Genomic DNA, 14452 nt, shown 5'->3' on the forward strand with positions numbered 1-14452 from the left:
ATATACTTATCAAACTGACTGTTTCAAAATTCATTTATTAGAAGAAGAAGAAAAGAATCCCCTTATTCAGTTAAAAACCACATACACAAATGTTTCTCAGTATCACGTATGGCAGCGTTCAATGCAGTTCATTTAGAAATGTTTCTAGGAATACTTTGCGCTTCAATGACATTCTGTGTAGCAGAATGCCTCATATAGCAGTGAATCTAGATTGCTGGTCCAAACAACCTTATTCAGGACCTTCCTCCTCTTTTGGATTAATCTTTTCAGCCGGTGTTCCCTACAAGCATAACAGTGATAATTTCAAATAAGTAAAAAAAGAGGCTTGATGCCTATTTTTGCTTGCTTTTTATAAAACCACAATCCAATGGAAAGTAAGTGTACCTAGTTAAGGCTGTAGCTGGGTTATGATAATAACATAACCTTTCTCCATTTAATTAAACACAGTCTCCATATAGAAATCGAGTAGAAGTCTGGACCAAGTGACAGGGAGATGAGCTGACAGTGACAACCACCTATAAAGCAAGGAGACCACTGGAGGCCTCCTGTGGCATACAAGGATCTCTGAACAGAGTGGCCGCTAATTTTTATATTGATAGTGCATCTCCCACTATATCTGCAATTAAGTTCAGAACTTAAGGAAGTGACTAGACTATATAAAAGGTATTATTGAAGTGGGCATTGCATGCATGAAGACACACGAGAAGAACTAAAAACTACACTTACAAACTTAGATTTCATGTACACATAGTTGGCCATTAGGTCCTCTTTGCCAAACAGAAGTCTACGGTCCACCTCTTGGTTTAATCCTCCTAGAAAATAGTTTAACAATATGATTTATCACAGAAGGCAGTTCATTCAGGCAGGTGCAGTCCACATACTGATACAGTCAGCACCATGCTTGCTTCCCTTTGATATTAACAGCTTGATGGAGTAGTTTGTTTTTTGTAGCTAAAGTAGAGGGTTTAGAAAGACATGCTCCTGGTGTCTGCCAACCAGTTTACTTACAGATGGCCAGCCAGTTTACTTACAGATGGAGTGAAGGATTTTGCTGCTTTGAGATTGTAACATGAGCATCAATGTTTGGGGGCTTGAGTTCTGAAACCCAAATATTATTTATTTCCAGAGTCATTTAGTTTACAGCAGTGTTCTCCCTTTGGGCAAGAAAGGATATCAAGTGCCAGCTTCAAAATAAAGCAATTTTGTCCAATCTAATGGCCAGCCATTATTGTTGTAACTATTACCAAGAATGCTGTAGAGCAACTACAAGCACTTTTAAACATCACTTTACTTGACCCATTCAATGTAGCTTCAGACTTGGTTACAGGGAGGAGCCTCAGGTAGTAGCCCTGGTGGATTATCTACATCTGTTGGTGGTCTAGGGGACTTTTTAGGTGTGGACTATTTAGAACACCTGCTTTTAGTCAACTGAACAGCTGTCTAATTATTCTAGTCCTTTGTCTGAAAGAGCAATTGGAGATGACTCATCAGAGAAGTGAGTCATGTGCATGGAACCTGTTTTATGGCGTTCAGCAAGGCTCAGTGTTATCACTGGTGCTATTTTATATTTGTATAAAGCTACTGGTATGATAATCAATAGTTTAGGCTTGATTGTCCTCAATGTTCTGGTGCCACCCAACTCTATATGTCATGAACAAAGCATCCATGTGTTGAACTGGTTTAAAAGCTGTTATACAGTGCATGAAGACAACTAAACTGAGACTGAATCCATACTAGACAGAGGTGATGCTGGTGAGGATTAGGCCTTTCTGAAGGGGATAGATTTGCCTGTGCTTTGTGTGGTTATTCTAATCCAGTCAAAATGTGGGACACTTCCAGAACGAGGTTTGCTTTTTTTGAGGTTAGAACAACAGTGAGGAGTGTTGAGTTTTACACTAAGTGAAGTTTCTGTGTTGTGCTGAAAGCTGCAGATGAAACAAGGCATGTTGCCTGTTGTCAAAGGGTGGGATGATATGAACGCTGCACAAATTACCAATTTATTCCTGGGTTCAGTTCAAAGTGCTGGTGTTTTAAAGTCCTTCATACCTTCAGTCAGACTTAAGTGAAGGATTTAAGTATCCTCAGCTTTGGCCGACTTCACCATTACAATATAAGATATATAAATATAATGTATGTATGTATATCTATTGCCTTCAAATCACAGCTGACTTATGGCAACCCAGTAGGGTTTTCAAGGCAAGAGAAGTTCAAAGGTAGTTGGCCATTGCCTGCCTCTGTGTCACAACCCCAGTATTCCTTGGAGGACTCCCATCTAAATACTAGCCATGGTCAGGGCTGAAATTGTGTGACTGGCCCAAGGTTACATAGCAAGCTTCCATAGTGCAAGTGGTGATTTGCACCTGTGTTTCCCAAGTCCTAGTCCAGCACTTTAACCGCCTCACCACACTGATTCTCACATTATATTTATAGTTGGCCACAACTACACCTGAGCAAGCCTAGGAATTAAGCAGAGCTCTCTACTGGACAAGTATTGCTACAGAAAAAGGTTTAATACAAATTGTGCACAGATGACTCATTGATGTCTGTTGATTGAAGACCTAAATTTACGGAAAGATTATAGAGGGACTTGGGAAGCAGCCTTCTAAATATGCAAGAGCCTTTTATGCTCTATTAAATGTCAGCTTTACTAAACTAATGGCATAAAGCAATTCATATTTGAATGGATTCTAGAAATAAAGTCAAAACTGATAAAGGTACCTGTTGATAAGCTCACAATTACTCCCACAACAACTGTGGACAGTGTTGCCAATGTGCTGAAGTATAGATAGGACATAGAGTACCAATTATCATGAATGTGAGTTCTGAAAGAAAGAAACATTGTAATATTTTCTCTTCATACTATATACTGAAGAAATCCACAAACCTGTTCAAATCAATGGGTAATTTATGCAGATTTCAATCAATAGGACTCACTTGTCCTATTAAAATAAGTGGGATTTACTGCTAACTAAACAGTTATCAGACTACTTGTTCCACTCAAATAAAGTTTCATCCAAGTCACTTCTTACAAGCCATTCTAAGGGGCAAGTATTATTATGAAATTTTGCATCTGTTATGTTCAGTTACCAAAACAATTCCGAGAACTACCACACTAAAGAGGGGGAAATAGAGAAAAGCAGTTTAGAATGGTCAGGGCATTGAAAATAGTATGGATATGAAGGGAAGGAACATACAAACAAATATCCACTTCGCCAGTGAAAGCACCCTCACAGTTTTACTTGCTGCTGCAAGAATTACAGTTCAACAGAAATTTTAGTACTGTATTGACTCAAAAACAACATGACCTTAAAAAAAATGTCTTCAATTCAGGTAAATGACGGGTGCCACTGAGTGGTAGGGGCCACCCACACCTGTGACCCAGGCGATTGGTGGGACTACCACCACCTCTGTCATCCAGCTAATCATGGGCTACCATAAATCTCTCTACTGCAGTGGTTGCAGAGGGGGAGAAGAAACAGCCCCCCCCCCAGGACTTGGCACAGGCTAATTTGCTTCCTCTGTGCCTTCTAGCACAAAAAGCATGCAGTGAGCAAGAGTGGTGCCTCCTCTGGCAGTCAGGCCTCGAAGGCTGGAGCAACACTTGGGCCTTAGCAAGCAGGTGGGCTCTCTGGCTTCACACCTTCTGGTTCAACAGCCTGAAGGCACACAGGCAGCAAGAGTGGCACCTCCACAGGTCCAGGTCAGGAGTGGTATCCAGACTGGCTGGTGGGTAGTCTTAAATTCAGGTTCATCTTTTTTTTAATTTGTATTATTTAAGGAGGGCTTGCCTTGCATTCAGGATCAATTTACAGATAAACACTGTAATAGTTTCAGCACCGACAGTGCTTTTCCAAAACCTAAATGCTTGTTATAGTAAATACATGTTTCAGCACGAAGAGCCTGTTGCCAAATAACAATGCAAAGATTCCTCAAACCTCCTCAAAGTGCAAATTTAGTAAAACAGCAATATTGACATGCAACAAATGAAATAAACACATGGTACCTCTTTTTTTGACACACCTTCAGAAACAACTGCTTTCTATCCACTTGCTACTGCAACTCAACTCTAAAATATTTGATAAATGTACTTTATAAATTCTTGATAGGCAAACCCACATTACTCAAGGTGCTATGTGTTAGAGGTACACACACACACAATTAATTGGTTGATCATACCTTGTAGGAGTTGGAGCTGGAAGAGTAGTGAATGGTGTGACTGTTGACCAGTTGAATTGACATCCTGCAGTTGAAAGGGCTAATGGCAAAGTTCTATGAGGAGGTGGACGGTAAAAGTGGGAGCCAATTCCAATCCACATGCCCATCATAAAGCCACTAATAAGACCTGAAAATGCACCCTGCAAAATAAAAAAGTTATGTCATAATAGTAAGAAGAGACAAACCCATTCATAAACTAAAATGGTATTTGGCTTCCACTTACACACAATCTTTGGGTAGAGTAATTCCCTGCACTGATGTCCTTTACTTGCTGAGGCAAGAACTACAGTTCATCAGAAACTTTCCTTTCTTCCAGCATACTGGACAATGAATGTGTATTGCTGGATGAATTGTGTGTGACAGAAATATATCTGCAGCAATGATGAAAACAGTCTTGCAATCCTGAGATATGTACAACTTTGCAAAGGTTGATTCCAGTAAAGCCACTATGAATTGTAGGATGAAGATGCAGCTTCTCCCCATTGACCTGTAGTCACAATCTGGCAAGGAGCTGCAAGGTTGTTTCAACATGGAGAACAAGACTGAAACCGGACAGAGCAGTAAGGAGCCATTTCTTGATATATAGATGGTCCTTTGACACTGAAGGTGCACTGCAATTACTGCCATGCACTTGGTGAATACCCTCAGGGCCATGAAGAGACTAAAGGGCAACACTGTACTGATAGTGAGCATCTCCTACAATGAACCATAGAAATTATGGTGTTGAGGCTGGATGGAGATATGGAAGTAGGCCTCCATCAGTTCAACAGACGTGAACCAAGTGCCTAGCTGTAAGAGGCGCAGGAACCAGCTATGGAATCATCCAGAATTTCCTACTCTCAATGAACTCACTGACAGCCCTGATATAGAGGATGGGGCAGAGATCTCTGTCCCTCTTTGGGGCAGCAAAGTACTGAGGATAGAAACCCTTAACCCTGTGGAAGTGAGGCATGAGTTCTATCATATTTTTCTCAAGAGAGAGTTTATCTGTTGATGGAGAATTGGGAAAGGCGGTAGAGGAAGGAACACAGAGAAAGGGGGATGTGCACTCTATTGTATATCCCAGTCTTATGATACTGAGGACCCATTGGTTCAAGGTGATCATCTCCCAGGCCAGTAGATAGTGTCAGAAGTGGGATATCATGAGTGGAGAGAAGCCAACAACACCCTTAAAACCATTGCTTCAATCCCAAAAAAGATTTTTTTAGAGATTGAGTTTGGAGCTTTAAAGAGCTATATGAGGATTTGAGTCCAGAAGAGGATGTCTTATAGCTGAAGAGAAGCAAACCTCAGAGACTTTGACTATCTTGATCCTGATGACCATCTACATTGCCCCTGAGGTCTGAAGGAGTGAGGTAGAAGGCGTATCAATTTGTTGGTCACATATAGCTTCTGTAACCTCTCCAAAGTAATTCTCTGTTGAAATGAAAAAGCCCTCCCCCTTTGAAAGGTAGGACCTCAATACAAATCCTTCAAGGTTGAGAGTGGAGGAGCAGAGCAGAGCATGACGCTGCAGGATAATAACTGTAGCTGTTTTTATCCACATTCAGTGACACGCATGGATGTTTGAAGTTGTTGCTCTTTGATGGCTTATTCTTGAAAGTGGAAGCAATGGAGGGAAAATGGGGGGCTATAAAATTGGACCTCTTTACCATACTTGAGGGTTCTTCTAAGAAGTGTCACCAGAAGCTATGCTGAAAATTTGATGCCTCTACCTTCAAAAACAGCCCCTTTCAGAGTCCTGGAGAGATTTCTCATAGGTCATAATGAAGCTGATTTTTTTAAAATTCCCAAAAAAACCACCCATACCAGTATGAGAATTCAGGAATCCCAAAATTTTCAGCTCCAATATACTTGGATCCAAATTTTCCAAAAACATTTTTGCACACTCCTAATCCTGGATCTACCAGGATAATTGCTTGATGTTACGTCTGGACACCGAGAACATCTGGTTTTGAGTATGACATAGGGCATTGAATACTTGGATAAAGCAGTCTTGTCTTAACAGTGTTGTCTTAAATCATGCAAAAGGGACAGTAGAGGTTGTAGAAACCATTAGGCCCAACAACCTTTGTATAGAAACACCCATTTGAAAACTGTTGGTGGTAAACTGATGCACCAAACGTTTGATATGCAAAGACCACATGGGAACACCTCCCACAACCATTCCATTCCATAATAATAAGCTACAAAATGAGTACTTACTGTACAATTCCCAAAAGGAAAAAGGATACCCAAAGAAAATACTCCGAAGAGAGGTCCACCTACTATTCCAAAAATGCTGAGCGCAGCCTGAAAAAAGGGGGGAAAATCCCTAATGAAGGCAGGGAGAAACAAAAAGGAATAATGGACTTACCCCAAACATTCTGTGGCCAGGATGGATCTTGGAGTGGGCAGTTTTTCTAACTAGCTTGGAAACATTGTTGTCATTTTATACTTTCCTGCCAGAGGAGCTTCCATGCAGTTGGGGCCAATATTTCAGCTTCCAAACATTTAGCATACTTAATACACACACTTTAAATTGAAGAACACTGAAAACCGGTAGATAAATGACTGCTGTGCCAACAGAAGCCTCCATAAAGAAAGACATCTCAACAATTTCCTAATTCTAATTAGATGCTACATCCTAAGTGTTAGCCTTTGTTCAAAAAAGAGGTAGGGCCGTGCAGGGTTTGCCACAGATGGGTCATCCCTTCCACAGATCATTCCTTCCCCAGCGCCCACCAGCTAAAGTGGTGTTTTGGCCAGTCACCACTGGCTCAGCATGCTGGCGCTCCCACTGCACCTCTTCCTGCACCTTACAAAGTGCCGAGTACAGTGGCGGCAGCACAGTTAAGCTGGGACATTTTCGTAGTAAAACAAATCTAAAAAAGGATTTTAGCCATCATCTCTACTCTTAAGATTGAGGCTTCTGATGGAAAGGCCATGGCTTGAAAAGGCTCCTGATCGGTTCCTGTTTTCTTGCAAGCTCTGTCTCCCCCCTCCCCTCGTCTCTTTCAGCTAGGCTGCCACTGGCTGGCCCAGCACCTCTTTTGCTTGGAGGAGTGATAAAAGAAAATTCAATCAAACTTGGAAATCATTCATTTTTGTATCTATTATAGTGGTAAGATGTACCAGAAATGTGCGTTTTAACATGTATGCCTCGGAAAAAATTCAACAAAATCCATGACTATGTCCCTTCCTTGTAGATCTGGCATAGAATGCCCTTGAATTATTCCATTAAACTATTTTTTCTGACTCAAAAAATCTGCACTGTGCTGCTGTTCAGCTCGAAAAAGAAAAATACAATTCAAAGGGCCAAAAAGAAGGAGGGAGCCTAACGCCACTATTTTGAAGATTGAGCTGAGTTTCACTTCACTGCTCTCCACATTGGGGGCAGGCAGTATCTGTATAGATGCTCTTGCCTACAGCCACCCTGCAGTTCCTCCTCAGGGCCAAATAAAGAGAAAGCCCACAGACTGTGCTCAAATGACGTAGCCTTGCCTACTGCAAGTACTGCATCAGGAGTTTAGAAGAAGAAGGAGAAGCAGCATATTTGTTGTATTCCTACCACAGAGATTGTTGCAAATTCTAAACACCAACAGACAGAACACACAAACATTTGGGAAACGTTCTTAAATGTGGGAAAGAAAATAAAGTGTATACAGCTCCAATTAAATAAAATAAATAATAAAATAAAAGGGTGTTAAACACATACCTGCAACAGGCCACCCATAAAAGATGCTAGTCCAGCCATCACAAGGCATACTCCACCAAACAGAATATCTAAATGGATTATTTATATCAATAAATCAATTTAAGATGATAACTCTGGCAAAAATCATGTATATTAGGGTTTGCTTCTAGGAATGGCCAAACTAAATGCCATGTTCTTTCTTCTCCTTGAAAATTATAAAAACTGCAGTGCTAGATGTTAGTTTAACATATAATTAGCATTCAGAACAACATAAATAATTCCCTTATACAACTTTTTTTTTGTGTTTCAAAGAAAAAAAGTTTGCTGTATATTTTAGTTATATTAATTTAAGACTGAGGTGGGAAATCTCAGGGCCATGAATCAAATCAGCCCTTCCTCCATTTTTATCTGGCCCTTGGAAAGTTGTGGTCCATAAACTTCTTCTTTTTTTTAATAATTTTTTTAAAAATAATTTTTATTATTTTTCAGCATATAACAAAAAAAACATTTCTCAGCAATTTACATGTAAAATAAAATACAAACCTATTAGTAATGTTGAGAATAAATATCATAACAATATGTCCAAATTGGACTTCCCCCTCATCTTCTTCTGTCACATAAACTGGTTCTCACTTTTGAATCATAATTATTTTCTAATCCTTATATTCTATCATAGTAACTTATTTTCCAATTTCTATGTTTAATCTATAAGCCTATTACAGTCTAACACTGTTTTTAATCAATCTCAATATAGCAGATTAAATGTCATACATTTACTAATAAAATTAAGCGATTTCTGAAGTGAAAGGATTAGATCAATACATAATCTTTAACTTTCCTGTTAAAAGTTTTTATCACAATAAACCCTCCTTGTCTTCCCTATGTCCATATACTGAGCATTATAATTTCAATTTATACAAGTTCAGCGATTTTCTTGTTGAGGAATAAGATCTGGAAGTCCTTTTTTGTTCTTTCCTGAAAATCTTCCATCATTTTCCAAAAAGAAGACTGCAATTCCAAGTTCTTTATAAACAAACAAAAAGCCCTGTGGCATTTTCCACTGAAATTTTGTTGGCTTCTTCTGCAACATCAAAGTAGATTCCATCAGCATCCATGTCTTCTTCGTTGATTGCCAAAGGGTATCATCAAAAGATTATGGTACCATTTCTCCTACTACTGCCAGCTGGAATAGTTGACTCATGATAACCTCGCTTTCTTTCATTTTTGTATCCATTGTTGTCAGCTGATCTTTTGCTATTTCTTCTTGGGAGGTAGGAGCTTCTAATTTCACATTGTAGTTTTCCAATTTTAACTTGTGTTCTTGCTGTTCTTCAGTTGCCTTCTCCGGTGATGAATTTATTTCTTCCATCTCTGTATCCATTGGCATATTCTGGACCTTCATTTCCTTTAAATCCTCCATTATAATGTCCAGCTTTTTTTCTATTGAATGGCTGAAAGTATCCATTATTCCAGCCAATTGGATCAATTGTAGTGACAGCAGATGTTGTTGCTCAGACATTCTATTGCATTGTTTTGCAAATACGGCATCTTGTTCGGTTAACATATCTTCCATCTTCTTGATTGTCATATCTGCTCAAATTCACGTTGTGTAAAAACGGGCTTTGCAATTTTCCAGCGTCGTTTCTTTATATAGCTCTCCGGGTCAATAAAGTCAGAAAATAGGAAGTATACAGAAAACTGCAGTTGTGAACCTTCTGTCGTCCCCCTCTCGGTGGTTTTTGGTAGGAAATATTTGATAGTTACACTGGGGAGAGGCACTTCCGGTTCTTCAGACTATCCTGTCTTCTCTCGATGGTAGCAGAGCCCTTCCTGTCGTCTTCCAGTCCTCCAAATTAAATAAAATGCGTAACTGGAGGACTAACCGAGCCGGAAGCCAGAGCAAGGGGGGGTAGTTTTCCCCTCCCCTTGTAGCATTTGATTGGTAGTCAGAATGTCTTTCAAAAGTTCCGTTTGTTATGTCTATCTGCTGATCAAATTGATAGGGTCCTTGTCACTTTATTTTGTGGCTTTTGTTTGTTTACAAAGTCTCTTACGTTGGGCGGGAAGATGCGGATTGCAAACGTGACGTTATTGGTGTTCAAATCTTCCAAATCAAGGTAGAAGCAAAAGGTGTTTTGTTACTCACTCAGACTTGCGAAGATGAAGGTACTTCCTTTCTTGTGCGAGTTCTTCATGATGTTAATTAGATAGAGGAGATCAAAGCCTCAAGCCAAGAGTTGTCCGCGGCAGCGGTAGCCCCTCAAGTGCCAGCGGGACAACATCCAAACTTCCGAGAGGCTTATTGGCAGCTCTCTTGGAAGAAATGGGAGTCCAACCGCTATAGTGGCAGCAGGGGAATTCCTGGTCCCGGTCCACTATTTAGGATCCGGGTTGGGGTGCTTTATGCACCCCAAGTCTGAGCAACTCTTGGAGTCTCTCGTGTGCCCCCGAGAGACACTAGTGCCTGGATCAGCGTTTCTACCGGAAGTCATGGTCCATAAACGTCTGTCCGCTCCATTTGGAATTAGCTCAGCTAATACAAGTTAGGTGAGGCTATCGTATTTTGGTCACGTCATGAGACAAGAGTCACTGGAAAAGACAGTCATGCTAGGAAAAGTTGAGGGCAGCAGGAAAAGAGGAAGATCCAACAAGAGATGGATTGACTCAATAAAGGAAGCCACAGTCTTCAATTTGCAAGATCTGAGCAAGGCTGTCAAAGATAGGACATTTTGGAGGACTTTTATTCATAGGGTCGCCATGAGTCAGAAGCGACTTGACGGCACTTAAAACACACAATACAAGTTACTTTCATGAGGGTCCAAATGCCTTTCCCCACATCCTTCTCCAATGACTCCCTAAGCCTGCCTCACTACTCGCATCTCTTTTTGCAAAGTATAACTGGTGTCACCAACAAGAGGTCTGTTAGCAAAGCCTCCATTCCTCTCCTCCCTTCCTGGTGCCCTGATCAAAGCAACAGCAGCTTCCAAAATATCACAAATCCTTTTGCTGCCTTGAACGTGCTCATGACAGAAACTCAGGCACAAAGAACTCTGGGACATGCAATTTCCAGGACTCCCAATTACATTTCCCAAGGCCTTAGGTGCTCGGGATGCTGCAGCACTCAGAATGCCAGGGAGGAAAGAAACACACAAACAGCACTTCCTGCAGTCAAGTATGTTCTGGGGAAAGGGCAGCAATGATGGTCAGTACTGAGGACATCAAGATTGTACATGCTGAGCTTAAGCATCAGTGAAATTTTGAAATGGCTGAGAAAAAGCTTGTGGGACAGGGGAGCCAATGCTTCAGTTTGTCACTATGAAACCCACCCACCCCAATTCTAAACTAGCAAGATAATCAACATGATGACTGCCATTATATTTCAATCTGCCTTGCAACTTTTGGTCCAAAACAAGTTATACTAAAGAGACAGAATGGTTAAGTAGATAGGGCTGCATTTGCCTCTGGGAGACCTGGGTCCAAATATCACTTCTACCATAAAATCTAAACATTCATAATCCAAAATTTATACTTCCATTTAATTATTACCTATGTGTGTGCAATTTAACCAATGGATTTACTTACTCTTTCTTTATAATAGTTCTGTCCCACCTCTCCAAAATCTTGCCTAAGACAGCTAGCAAATTAAGTAGTTTAAAACAATTGAAATGATTGATAAAATTTCAACAATAAAAATATTAAAAAACAAAACAATCAGTGAAATTAGCAGCACAAAAACCTACAAATAGAGAAGTTTAAAATATGAAAAGATAAGAAATATTTTCCTGTGGCACCCAAATGCCAATAAAGTAAGTACCAAGCAATCTTCAGAACCTGGGAACCACCACCAAGAAAACCCTGTCCCTAGCTGCCACTTGCCTCACTACTGTGGGTAATAGCACTGGTAGCAATGTTTGTGATAATGATCAGGTAGTCCTTTAGGTATCCTTGCTCCTGTTTGGTCTTTAAAGATGAACAGTAGAACTTTGAATGGTCCACTTGTCTGTTACCAATCACAAATCAGAGTTTCAGCACAAAAGTGATACAATCCCTGCATTCAGCCCTCAACAATAATCCGGCCACTACATTCAACTGAAGTTTCCGGACAGTCTTCAAGGACAACACCGCATACAGCATATCACATTCAGAACAGATTACTGTAATCACTCCTGGTCATTTACTTTCTATTTTGTATAAGCTGCCACCCCAGCAGAAGAACCCAGCCCCAGCTTATTAGGGTTACCAACCTCCTATTTCAAAAATTTTGGTACTTTGGAAGGGGGCAGGGGATAGGATAACAAAGGAGATCCCAAACATTTGGTAATTATTAGCAGTTCTTTGTACCTGAGGGCCTAATCACACGTTATTCCTTGCATTCTCTGCCTCATGTCCAGGCAATCAAATGTGTGCTGCATGTACCATGCTTGGAACTCAATTTCCAGGTGTGGAGGGGGCTTTTTTGGACAGGGAGCACTGGGAAAGGGTGCTTAAGCCTCCTCTACACACAATTTTTCTGACCTGGGGAACAGAACATTGGCACCTACCATGAAGAGTCTTCCTTAGAGTGGATGGAAGGAATCCAGGCAGGGTTAAGCTAATTAGGCAGGTATTTAAATAGCCTGTGGGGGAAGTAGAATCCCAGTTTTGAGACATGATTTGCCAAGTAGTGCGTGGAACACCCCATACATAAAGGAAAAAAGAAGGAAAGTGCAGCCTCAGGTGAAAAGGAGAAATTTACATCCATAAGGACGTGAAAAGGAGAAATTTACATCCATAAGTTGGAAAGGGTAGAGAATCTGGAAAAGACAAACAGTGGGGAAGTATCAGTGCTTCCCGAAGGTAAAGATCTTGGCTGGCATGTGTGGACTGCTACCAGGAGTCTTGTTCTCTCTGTCCATTGTCAAGAATGACTCTTCGCAGTCAGTACAAATACTCTATTTTCTGACAGTGGAGAAGGGAATTTAGGACAGCACGTTCAAAAGAAGAACCACCCGGCATTACAGGGTTCCATCTCACCCTATGGGCCGAACGGGGAGTTGCGATGGCCATTTTTTCTTGGCGCGCTTTTTTCGCACAATTTTTCTCGCTCCCCGACTGAGCCGTTTGTTTCAGCACTGCCACTTCCAAGCCGAGCCGCTTGGGCGGCTCTTCCCCCTCACGGCTTTTTTGCGCCGTTCCGAGCGCTTACCAGGAGGACAGGAGGCCCTCCACTTGCTCCTCATCCCCGGATAGGAGCTCTTCCGACGCTCTCTCTCTGTCCTCGGACATTCTCCCCGCAGGAAAAGGGGGAGGAAAGGAGAGAGACGAGAAGCGAGACGGGGGAGAGACAATAGTTAAGACTGTAAAAGCACAAGGGAGACAGATCACAGAGAAAGAAATCACAACAGGTAAAGCTGGGTGAAAGAAAAGGGAAAGAGCCAAAAAGGCAAGAGAAGAGCAATGATAAAGGAAATTGCTAAGAGCTAATTCCTAAACCTGCTACTCCCTCTGAGGCAGGAGGAGAACTGGGGATCAGAGGGCAGTCCTAGCCAGGAGACAGGAAGCAAAGGTTTTAGGTCCTGCCTCCCTGAGCATAGGAAAACACCGCTGTTGAAGATGTCCTCCAAGCTCAGTGGGAGAAGGTATTAGGGATGGGGGGTGGGGAGAGGGAACAACTAGCTGCAAAGACTGATTGAGAGCAGCCCTCTAGTGCTGGATTGAGGAACTGCACCTGGACTCCACAAACGTCACTGCTTGAGGAAGAATAATATACTGGCTATGCCAGGAGCTGAAAAGTATGGGATGTCTCCTGGGTTGTTGGGGAGGGGTACCAGTTTCCTAAGAGGTACTGCCCTTGTTTCTTTTCTTTCACCCAGCTTTACCTATTGTGATTTCCCTCTCTGTGGTCTGTCTCCCTTGTGCTTTTACAGTCTTAACTATTGTTAAGCACATGATATCATATACAGCTATTTCAGGTCAGGAAAATGGAATGGGGAAGAGCTTTAAACCCCTTCTCCCTCTGTGCACCACTATCCTGATACGAATTGCCTATGGGCTTGGGACTGAGATCTGAACACAGAATTTACAGTGCACATCTGATCACAAGGACATAAGGGAAACCAAATGTTTAGCTAGAACCAAATGTTTAGTTAGAACCTAGAAGCTGCTCATGTAAGTAAGAGTCATCATGTTCTATCACATCCTCCTTTTTCTTCTGGCCTTTCCCTTGACTCAGCAGGTTCCTCCATACAGGGTGCTTATGGAGAAGTCACACTCATGGCTAGAGAGGAGTTTCACATGTAGCTGTATATGATATCATGTGCTGGGCTGAATTCATGATCTGGAACAGCTAAATGAGATACACAGTTCAACTATGTGAACTAAATAAAAGTATTGCTGCTGATTTGGATGCAAAATGTCCTAGCAACTAATTCAGAGTACAAAAATGGCCAGGTGGTTTTTGAGAGAGCATCAACTCTGTTGTTTGTTAAGATCGCAGAGAAGTTAGTTTTCAGTTGCAAAAAATAATGTAAACTTATTTTAGAAGCTGTTTTATTACATCTAAACCCAGTAAAACCTATTTTA

The 14452-nt window shown here is 41.2% G+C and overlaps 1 protein-coding gene across 1 annotated transcript in view; it reads right to left on the reverse strand.

Moving 5' to 3' along the window:
- Nucleotides 1–229: 229 nt before the first annotated feature.
- Nucleotides 230–14452, reverse strand: part of LOC130474835 (sodium-coupled monocarboxylate transporter 1-like) — a 39549-nt gene continuing 25326 nt past the window's right edge. Inside the window, exons 10-15 of the mRNA XM_056846529.1 lie at nucleotides 7913–7980; nucleotides 6421–6507; nucleotides 4177–4355; nucleotides 2719–2822; nucleotides 727–812; nucleotides 230–280 (exon numbers count right to left, since the gene is read on the reverse strand). Coding sequence (XP_056702507.1) covers nucleotides 230–280; nucleotides 727–812; nucleotides 2719–2822; nucleotides 4177–4355; nucleotides 6421–6507; nucleotides 7913–7980 — 575 coding nt within the window. The remainder of the gene's footprint in view (nucleotides 281–726; nucleotides 813–2718; nucleotides 2823–4176; nucleotides 4356–6420; nucleotides 6508–7912; nucleotides 7981–14452) is intronic.

The sequence above is a fragment of the Euleptes europaea genome, chromosome 3 (assembly GCF_029931775.1).
Source record: "Euleptes europaea isolate rEulEur1 chromosome 3, rEulEur1.hap1, whole genome shotgun sequence".
NCBI classification, from domain to species: domain Eukaryota; kingdom Metazoa; phylum Chordata; class Lepidosauria; order Squamata; family Sphaerodactylidae; genus Euleptes; species Euleptes europaea.